Raw genomic sequence first — 10,619 nt, 5'->3', positions numbered from 1 at the left:
CAAGTGCTACACCCGTCCTGGGCTCTAACCACCCTTCTGGCTCCCGGGATCTAGTGAAGAGGGCCAGTCGTACATCATCAGTGGGCGGAAGGTTGGTATTGTTTTATGAAATTTTTGTTTATTATGTAATTTGCAAATTGTGATAAAAATAAATTTCTTACCACAAGCTGCCAAAATAGTTAGAGAGCCACGGTTCTAAGTAATGGCGCTGTTAAGTTTTATCACGAAGAAGTAGAGTCCCTTATTGTGGCACAGTCCAGAAGCCTGGACCTAGGCCTGGGGCTGGGGATGGGGCTGGGCTCAGTCTGGGAGCAGCTCCACTTAAGTGCTCAGCTCGAGGGGTAGCTGGGATAGCCCTCTGGTGGGGGCCCAGGGTCTCATAAGTCAAGGGTACAGGGACAAGAGAGTCCTGGAGACCTGAACCTGAGTGTCTTGAGCCAGGCTGTCCCTACTACTGTGAATGCTGCACGTGCTTGTCTATTCTCCCTTGGTGTTTTACAAAGTCTGAAAATGTCCCCATCTCAGTTCTATGGGCTTGTGCAATTTATATGTGCTGAGGGGCCGGCATGTCTGCCTAGAACTCTGTGGTGGTGGCAGTAGAGCCAAATGCCACGGATGCACTGCTCCACTCAGCTGTACCCTATACCTGTGCGTGTCCTAAGGCTTAGAGACTGTTTCAACAAAGATAGGCAAATCTCTTTAAACATTTACGGAACGCATACATGCCCATGTACACAAGCACACCCTCCACATGCAAACAGAAGCACACACCCTTTACATACTCAGCAATATATATTAATAAAAACACTGCATGTAAGAGTAGAAAGAGGGTAGCAAGGAGCAATGCAGGGTAGATGTGACTGAGTGGAGTGGTAAAAACCCATTTATCAATGCCAAGTCCTATTGTATCTTGGTTTCTGAAAATTGTGGGTCTTATGAATGGACTCTGGGCCTCTGAAGGGATGGGAAAATGAGGATTCCTTAGTCCCCGGCTGCAAAAGAATGAAAATGGTAAAAAGACATCTCTGGCCATCAAGGAAGCACCGTAGACCTAGCTGAGGAGTACAACCTTGAGAACTAGACAGCCCTGGGTTCGAAATCCTGTATCTGCCACATTCTAGTTAGGCCATTAATTGGTCTCTCCGGCCGGCCAGCTTTCCTTATCTGCAAACAGTCCTGATGTCAACTTCCTGTGGTCTGTGCGAAGGGAAACTAAACTCTCTCCAGACAACACCATCTGAAACCTGCTCTGCCTACCTCCGGGGCTTGCTGCACAGATAAAGAGAAATGGGGTGCTTGAGAGCACCTTAATGACCAAGGTTTCATTCGGCCAGCTTTAGCAAACAAGTCTCTTTGGGAACAGCCTGGATGGAGGAGGCCAGACTTTCCTCCCAGTGCCACCCTTCCCCAGGCACCCCCAGCTTCCGATTCCAGGGATAAGCCTCCTGGTCACCTCTCTCCCACCCCATGGACAAAGGCTACACACACAGCAAGTAAGGTTGGCAGAGCCAGCTGAGACTTTATTTTGGAAAAAACACTTGATTTGGCTTTTAGTTAGGGGCGTGGGTAAGAGGCGGTCCTCCAGGCAGTAGATTCCCCACCCAGGGTTGGGGCTGAGAACTGGGGCTGAGCTTCAGGTGGGTCTCCTGTGTTCAAGGCTCTCTGCACAGCTCCTTTCCCACAGGCTTGAAAGGCCAAGAGGGACCACGGTAGCCATTTACTTAGGCAGGACATCAGATGACTCAGATACAAGCTTCCCATCACGAGTCTCGATCTTCTTCACCACCACGGTCTTGGTGGAGCTGGTGCGGCTGAAAGAGCCGGAACTCCCCCCAGAGCCGAAGTTGGACTGGAAGCTGACACCGTAGTTGAGGCCAGGACTTGTGAGGTTTCCATAGGCCGGGCTCAGCCCACCTGGTCAGGGATTGGCAACTACGTTAGCTCAGGAGCCCTGCATACATCAGGCTCCAATGACCCCTTCTCTCTTCACTCCCTACACAGTCTCCAGGGATGGAGAACTGCCCTGGTTCACTACTCCAGGGAATACCAGGAGCAGGGTGGGATAGAGCTTTGACATTAGCTACGTGATCTTGGACAAGATAGTTAATTGGGCCCCAGCTTCCTGAGCTGTACAAGACGGAAATGTATCAGGGTTATAAAAAAAGGCCCTGCCCTCCTGTCCTGCACCCCAGGGCCCGTACACTCACCTGAGTAGCCACTGGTAGTCTTGGTATGGATACTCATGTTCTGCATCCCAGACTCCAGCCTGTACCCAAAAGAGGTAGGATATCAGTACCAACTCCTGGCCCTATCCCAGACACAGGACTCAAGTCCCATCTCTCCCCACCCCAGGTCCCAGGGATGGAGCACCAGGGCCAAAGCCCACCCCCCATACCCACCGGCTCTCCTCGCCCTCCAGCAGTTTGCGGTAGGTGGCGATCTCCACATCCAGGGCCAGCTTGACGTTCATGAGCTCCTGGTACTCGCGCAGCTGCCGGGCCATGTCTTGCTTGGCATTTCTCAAAGCAGCCTCCAACTCAGCCACCTTGGCCTGAGCATCCTTGAGGGCCAGCTCCCCACGCTGCTCGGCATCAGCGATGGCGGCCTCCAGGGAAGCCCTCTGTTGGGGGAGGGGGAGAAGTTAGAATAGAACAGAGTGTGGTTCCCTCATGGCCCTGCACCCACCCTCCCTCCCCACTCCTCTAGAGACTTCCCTCCATGAGCTAGACCAACCAACTCTACCCCAGCTCAAAGACAATGCTACCAATAAGTTCCAGAAGCAAAAGGGGGAAATATGAGCAACTTTCAGGCACTTCCCCACAGAAACTTCTCCCCTAGAACACTAAAAGGTATTATCCCCACTCTAACTGAACTAGATCTCTGCTTTCTAGACTTCCTTAAAGCATCATTCTGACCCTGATATACAAGACGTAAAATAAAACAGGCTTGAGGACCCCATCCCAGACCCCAACCCTACTTGCCAAGCCCCCTCTGACCCCCATCACATCCCCAGGGACCTCCTCAGGAGCCCTCAGCCTCCCAGGAGCGGTCTGAGAAGCTGGACTGTAGCTGCCCCTTCAACTCCCACACACTCTGGTCTAGGATCCCTTCCCCGACCCCCAGACTCCTCACTCCTTCCTTCCTGCATTATCTCCTCTCACTGGGACGTGTCTGAGGATCCTCTCCTACCCCCAGTCCAGACCATACCTGGCCTTTGAGGGCCTCGATTTCAGCCTGGAGTCGGCTGATGTTCCGGTTCATCTCAGAAATCTCTGTCTTTGTGCGACGCAGGTCATCTCCATGCTTCCCAGCCAACGTCTGCAGCTCCTCATACTGCAGATGTGAGATGAGGAGTTAGGCTTGAGAGGTCCCCCTAGAACCCAAGGTGTCCTCCATCCGAGGGAGAGTGCTCTCTCAGCTAAGTCACCAGAGCCCAAGTCATTTCACCCACCCACCCCTACCCTCTTCACACACACACTGAAGGCCTTCTTCCAGAGCACCAAGCCCAGGGACATCTCAATCTCCCAAGCACCCACATAGCAGGCAGAGTGGCATTTGAAATCCTGCTCCCTGCTCATGAACTAGGGTACAGAACTGGCCAGAAGGGGAGGGCCAGTCAAAAGACCCTGCTCTTCACCTTGATCTGGTACATGGTCTCAGCCTCAGCCCGGCTACGGTTGGCGATGTCCTCGTACTGGGCCTTGACCTCGGCGATGATGCCATCTAGGTCCAGGGAGCGGTTGTTGTCCATGGACAGCACCACGGACGTGTCAGAGATCTGGGCCTGCAGCTCACGGATCTCCTACGGTGGAGAGGGGAGGTGGTGAGGCCTGGTCCTTGCACACAAGGAACCTTCTTTTGCAGAGGGCCTTCCTTAGGGGAACAAGTCAAGGAGGGCAGCAACGGAGGAGAGAATCAGGTGGGTATGAGGGCTGCGGAGAGGGCAAAGTTCCTGAGGAAAGAAGATTGGTCAAAGACTCATCTTGGTGGGATGCAAAACTGAAATAAGGCCAGTAAAAAAAAAAAAAGAAAAACACCTAGCTTTGGGTGAGTAGCCAAAGGGTAGGGCCCTTCCATCCTCTCAGCAACAGATACTGAGCGCCCACAGAGGGCTCCCACATATGGCTCAAAAATTCAGAACAGATTCAGGACAGAGAGGGCCCAAGTTGCCCCTGGGTCACCACTCTGTGTATGATGATGTTGGACAGGCTATTTTAATTCTCTGAGTCCATTTTCTCATCTGTGAAATAGGATTATCAACTCTCCCTCATGCAGGGGGACAAAAGACGTAGAATGTCCATGCTGGGTTATTAACATCGATAGCTGTAATTATTCAGTGCTGGGCCCTTGTCTGTTGGTGCACCGGGGGCCAGGAGGAGCCTTTGATGGTGTTAAAGGAACAAGAACATACCTCTTCATACAGCTGCCTATAGAAGTTGATCTCATCGGTTAGCCCTTCCAGGCGAGACTCCAGCTCTACCTTGTTCATGTAAGCTTCATCCACATCCTAGGGAGTGTGGGGAGAGGAGGAGCCTGAGATGAATGCCCACATGGGACCCCAAATCCAGGCACTCAATGGCCTAGACCTAGAAACTTCTAACTATTGCCTTGCCCACCTCACTTTGTAGCCTGATCCTCTAGTGAGGCCTCTGCCCCATCGCACCTGCACATTCCCAGCCCAAATACCTTTACTTGGCTTCCTGCAGCCCTCCTCCCTCTCCCCCCTCTCTTTCCTCTTCCACCTTCTCCTCCCTCTCTTCTTCCTCCAGGAAGCCTTCTATGGCCAGACCTCCAATTCTACTGCTCCATTTTTAACCATGTCCCATTATCAATGTCTAGAGTTCTGTCCAAACACACTGCCTTTACTCTGTGTCCTTGCCTATCTTTCTATGCCGTATAACTAGGAGGCACCCAAATGTTACCAATTATTTCTTAGAAACATTTAGGGACCAAACCCAGAAAGCCTCTTAGTCCAAGTCTCTAAGACCCAGCCTCCAGGTGAGGGTAAAGGACTCCCTCACCTTCTTGATAAGGACAAATTCATTCTCCATCTCTGTGCGCTTGTTGATCTCATCCTCATACCTGGTAAAGAAAAGACTTAGAATCAAAGGATGAAGGCAAAGGGAGGTTGCCCTTGAGTCTTTTAAGGGAGGCAAGAATATCTAGAAAATTCAGTTCATGGAAATGCAAGATATAAGAGGACTGGACTGGTGCTTCTGCTCATCAGCCAGTGAGGAGGCCTGGAGCAGGAAATCTCTCTCCAAATCCATGAATACACATTGGATTAGACATAGTAGACATATTGGAGGGTTAGAACAGGGAGTGACATGAGGATTCAGACAGAACTTTCTGGGTTGTGTTGGAAATCAGGGGTAAGGAATAAAAAGGGGCCAGGGCTGCAATTATATAAGAGGCCTATGGGCTATCTGTCTCTCCCATTTGAGATTTACTACGTACACATTAACGTACAAATTTGTTATCCAAATCTGGACAATTCTGAGATTAAAAGAGGGTGGGTGCTACTAAAAATTATGCCAGCATAAACTAGAGCATAAACTAGACTGTCTTGAGAAAACTTGGTCACATGGTGACCCTAATTATATAAGAATGTATTGCCCGACAAGCAGAGGGCGATGGGGTATGGAGCCTCTAGCTCCCTGAGGTGGGATAGGAAGAGAAGACTTCAGTTGAGCAGATGGTAGTGAGAAGGAGGGCAGCTCACTTATTCTTCAAGTCTTCCACCAGCCCCTGCATGTTGCCACACTCTGCCTCTAGCCTCAGTTTCTCCTGGGCCAGCGTGTCCAGCTGCCGTCGAAGGTTGTTGATGTAGCTCTCAAACATGTTGTCCATGTTGCTGCGAATCGTCTTCTGCTGCTGCAGAAAGTTCCACTTGGTCTCCAGAATCTTGTTTTGCTGCTCCAGGCTCCGTACCTGAATGAGGGAAGACAGAGCAAAAAGGTCTACATCAGGCCAGGGCTCAGTCTGGGGGGAAGCAAGCAGTGTTTTCCACTCCCAAACAGTGGGTCTCTCCAGAACCCAGTAACCTGGTTAGTTATAACCTGAGAGAGACAGCATGGTGAGTGGGCGGGGTAGGGAGCCACATCCTTCTAACTCTAGGGATGGGGACGACACAAGTGTGCATGGTTGGAAGGGGACAGCTAGGAGTCATGCTAAAGCTGTGGTTGCAGAACAAATAGGTCTTCTTGACTTAGGTTAGATATTATAGATCAATAAAAATAGCCAAGTGTTACAAGACCGAAAAATAAAGTGTAGATTGTTCGTAACAAATGCTAACATCATTATCATCATTATTATCTGGAATGGCTTTGAAGAACTCGTACAGTTTAGAGGGAAACATTTGCCCTATGGCCTGAAGACCCAGGTTTTAACCAAACATAGCTGCTAACCTGGGCTGCATAATGTTGGGTTGCTTCACCTCTCAGAGCCTGGGGCTCCTCAGCCCTGCCATGGCCTAGAGGAACTCAGGCAGGTCCTTTCAGGAGCCCCATTTCTGTGCAGACGTCACTTGTGGTCAGGGAAGAGATAAGAGACTAGGGAGATCTATCTGCAGATGGAAGATTTTCTCCTACCCTATCCCCACCCTATTCCACCTGAAACCACAACTCTCTCCGTCCTGCCCCAAACACAAAGGTCCTGGGTTCCTTGGGCTCAAGAAATCCAGATTTTAGGATAAAATTAAGGCATGTTAGAAGGGAAATGTTTAAAAAAGAAATAGACTGCTTTTAAGAAGAATAATTTATTTTTAATAATCAACCCAAAGTTGTATCTTTGTTTTAATTGGGGGGAGGACTTAGAAAAAAATAATTGACTTAAGGGTCCAGCCTAGATCCAACAAATCTTTCTCGGTAAATCCCTTTCTTCCCCAGGTCATTCTGTCCCAAAATTATGAAAATAAGTGATTATAACATTTAGCTTTATTGGGCTGCTTAATACAGGCCAAGCACTGCCAAGCTATTTACCTACATTACATGCTTGAATAGGCAAAACCTCTGATTTAGAGCTGATCGTGCCCATTTTATAGATGAGGAAATCAGATTCGGCAACGGAGCCCATCAAAGGAAAGGGCAGAGCACTGAGAATCATGATTTGGGATTAGGAGCCTGTGCTTTACTACTACTCACGGGGAGGACTCCGGAGCTAGCAGAACGCAGTCAAGCAAAGTCAAGGGTGCTTAGAGCTAAGGAACTACGAAGCCCTCCTCCCAGAACAGGGGAGAGAGGGCTTCCTGGGGGACTCCAATCCCTAAAGGCGCAAATCTGCCCCAGGATTTCCCACCTTCCGTTCCCACAATGCCTCCCAGGAGCCAGTCAGCGGAGAGGGGCCCAATCCTCCTGCATGCTGAGGCCCTCAGGGGCCCCTGCTGACTGGCTCCTGAGTACATCCCCAAGGCTGCAAAACGCGACCTAGTCTCTACTCTGCGAAAGTGGAGCCAGGCCATTGGGACGGAGCCAAGGAGGGAAGAGAGAGAGAGGGGACAAGGGCTGAGTGGGAATAGGGGCGTTGGCGGGCAGACGCATTATCTAAAGCCATGAACTCTAAGGTTTAACAGGACATGAAACCTGGGCGCAGTGTCCAACGCCCTCAGACTTTGAATCCTAAATGCGCTTTTCTGAATTCAGGCCCTGGCGTCCCACCCCATTCCATCACGACGCAGATTGTCCCAACCCGACAGGATAAGAGCTGCCCAGGTAGAGCAGCGCGTCACCCAGACGGCTGGCCTCAGCCCCTCACCCCACGGTTGGGGTGGGTCTCTGGCCCTTCCGGTCCCGCCCACTGCAGGCTCCAGGGCGAGGGCCAAGTATGACTCATCTTGGTGTCCCCCACGCTCCGGCCTTGGGATGCAAGAGGCCTCAGCCTCAGTCGATATTTGCCTGTTTGAATCAAGACCTATCCCAGATCTATCAAGCCTCCATTTAAATAATTTTTTTTAAAAAAAGCCCAGGAGCACCTTTGAGAAGCTGTTGGGGTAGTGCTAAGGGAGAAGGGTGAACCTGAAGGAGGGGCTCGCTTCCCACCCGACAGCAGAACAGCTGGGACTCTTCCAGGCTGAAAGCTTTATCCAAGGTCGGAACTCGGGTTGGGGTGAGATGGATGAGGGAGGGATTTAGAGTCAGAAGCCGCCCAGACCCTCTTTCCATCCCTGCGCCAGCCCAAACCAAAAGTGCATGGGAAGAGTGAGCCATAGGTTGGGAGTATTGCCAGGGTGGGTAGGGCTCAGCAGGATGCCAGTGGGAGGCTGAAGATGTGCCCACCGACGGGGCAACCAAGAGATAGAGCATGGACCCTCGCTGGGCCCCAGGCACAGACAGTTAGGCAGAGGGGACCCTCACCTTGTCGATGAAGTTAGCAAACTTGTTGTTGAGGGTCTTGATCTGCTCCTTCTCCTGGGTGCGCACGGCCTGGATGTTGGGGTCCACCTCCAGCTTCAGGGGGCTCAGCAAGCTCTGGTTCACTTGGACTGCTGTGATGTTCCCCGCACCTCCAGCTCCGCCGTAACCCCCAGCCAGGTTCATGTTGATGCCTAGGCCAGCCCGGTAGCTGCCCACCCGGGAAAAGGCCGAGGAGCTGATACGGGAACCGGGAGCACTCGAGTACGAGCGGCTGCTGAAGGCCCGAGGACCAGAGGTGGACATCTTGTAGGTCTTCTGGGTCACCCTCACGGACATGTTGGAGGCTGGAGTGAAGGCGAGGAGCCGAAACTGACAGACTCTGGAGGAGCCAAAAAGCTGCTTCCAAGTGGGGGACAGCGTGGCCCTTTATAAAAGGGAGCCCAACCCAAAGGGAGGGGGATGGGCCTGGTACCTGAGTGGCTAAGCCTTGAGGGGGCCGGGCCTAACTCGATACCTGCCACCTACAGGCCCAAGTCAGGTGGGGGCAGCAGAGAGCTGCTCCCACCCTGAAGCCCATTAGGGCACCGCCCCAGAAGCCCAGGAAAGAGCAATTCCGTGAATGTGAAAGGGGCAGGATCCAGTGGCTGCACAAGTTCTCTGTAACAAAGAGACTGGGGGTGTCACCCAGCCACTGCAACCCTGACTCCTGGGTCTTGTCTCTTTCTCTCCTATGGGAAGCACAACAAGAAAGAGATCCCTGGTGTTTCCATCTGAGCAGCTGACACCCCAAAGACACCACCCTTCTTCTCTCCATTTTGATTATGAAAGTCTGCCCAGGCTGGAGGACAAGGAACCTGAGTTCTGAATCCTTGAACCAGAAGTCAATCATTTGCCTAGTCTCTCTTCAGTTAGCGTTGTACCCTCAGCATCTAGTGCAGTGCCAAGAGGGGCAGGGTAAATACTTGTGGAATGAATGAATCAGTGAACGAACACACACATACACAGAAGCTATCTTCCCTCTGGGTCTGTAGGTACAGGATAATGTGAGATTCAACACAGCACTTTTCCTGGACACAACCAAGTGCACTCTCTCCTCCCAAGATTTCAGGATTCCCAGGGCCAGGCTGAAAACTGTAGGCCCGCTGAAGGGCAGAGAGAATGAAGAACAAGAGCAAGAGAGGTAGAGGAATGGGGGGAGCTCAGGAGAGAAGAAGCTGCGTTGTGGTCTTCACTGTTCTCACTGCTTCTTGAGGGAGTCCTTCCCCTAGTTCTCAATGGGTGATTTGGGAAGGGAGGCAGGATGGAGTGCAGAGGAGTGGAAGCGGGGGACACTGATCTGCAGCCACCTGGGCCCTCCTTCTCTTCCTAGTTCCCCAACCAGCCTGAGGAGATGCAAGAAGAGTCCCTGCACCTGTCTCCCTGAACCCATTATCGAAATGAGTCAAGAGGGCAGGCTGAGGCACAGCATGCACCTGCAGGTTGGAGACTGGGGAGCTGAACAAGACACCCCAGGCCTGGGTGAGGCTGGGTGGGGCAGACCCAGTGGGTGGAAGGCAGGAGGTTTGTTTGGGTCCCCGAGGCAGAGATTCCAGCTGTAATCACCTGATGGGGCTGGATTCTCTGAAAGATCCTGCGGGGCATGCAGTGGTACTGGATGGCTCTAACTAAAGAGACCAACAGATGCCAGTCACCCAGATACCCTGGGGAAAAGGGAGAGGTTGTCCATAGCCCCAAACCCAGGGAAGAGGCATGACACTGCCCACCTACCCGGAGGGCAGTTATACAGACTCCTCCCCATTCTTCTCTAGAAGAGGCACCCGGGCTCCCAGAAGGACAGACCCCTACAGAGGAACAGAGAGAACCAGAAGCCCCCCCTCCTGGAGAAACATAGACAGGCTTCCCTCAGACTACACACACACACACACACACACACACACACACACACCCCAAACACCCCCTTTGAAGTCCCTTCCAGAAAAACAAATCCAGAGACTTTCAGTGGGGGACACGATGACTACATCCCTTTCTCCCTCCCCTCTTTTCTCCTCCTCACCCTCCCTACCCAGGCTCTGGCCTCCTAATGTGCTCAACCAGTCAAGGGGAAATCCAGTTAGCACCTGTTTGCACCAGGCCCTCTCCCAGCACCTTTAAACAATGCTTAATTTTCCAAAGAGTGATTTGAATGCATGCCACCCCCTCCCCAACAAACACCCACACCTAGCAGAGCAGAGAGACTTCTTCCAGAGACCAAAGGGAGGGGTATGGGCC

General features: G+C 51.9%; 1 protein-coding gene across 1 annotated transcript; it reads right to left on the bottom strand.

Annotated features, from left to right (window-relative positions):
• Nucleotides 1–1,494: 1,494 nt before the first annotated feature.
• KRT8 (keratin 8) lies at nt 1,495–8,777 on the bottom strand. Its single transcript, XM_006904549.3, has 9 exons — nt 8,352–8,777; nt 5,723–5,931; nt 5,022–5,082; nt 4,412–4,507; nt 3,638–3,802; nt 3,208–3,333; nt 2,400–2,620; nt 2,208–2,266; nt 1,495–1,914 (listed from the first exon to the last, which is right to left on the bottom strand). The coding sequence occupies exons 1-9, from the start codon at nt 8,685–8,687 to the stop codon at nt 1,718–1,720; spliced, it is 1,470 nt and encodes a 489-aa protein (XP_006904611.1). The 5' UTR covers nt 8,688–8,777; the 3' UTR covers nt 1,495–1,717.
• Nucleotides 8,778–10,619: the final 1,842 nt, after the last annotated feature.

The sequence above is a fragment of the Pteropus alecto genome, unplaced genomic scaffold (assembly GCF_000325575.1).
Source record: "Pteropus alecto unplaced genomic scaffold, ASM32557v1 scaffold220, whole genome shotgun sequence".
NCBI lineage: Eukaryota > Metazoa > Chordata > Mammalia > Chiroptera > Pteropodidae > Pteropus > Pteropus alecto.
This window is presented reverse-complemented; position numbering and strand designations above follow the sequence as displayed.

What these genes read in the sequence shown, in the direction of transcription:
- KRT8 (XM_006904549.3), bottom strand. Translation starts at nt 8,687, where the DNA reads ATGTCCGTGAGGGTGACCCAGAAGACCTACAAGATGTCCACCTCTGGT. An exon ending in AGACCATGTACCAGATCAAG is followed by an intron (nt 3,334 to 3,637) that starts GTGAAGAGCAGG and finishes TCACATCTGCAG; the next exon opens with TATGAGGAGCTGCAGACGTT. An exon ending in TCGAGGCCCTCAAAGGCCAG is followed by an intron (nt 2,621 to 3,207) that starts GTATGGTCTGGA and finishes CTCCCCCAACAG; the next exon opens with AGGGCTTCCCTGGAGGCCGC.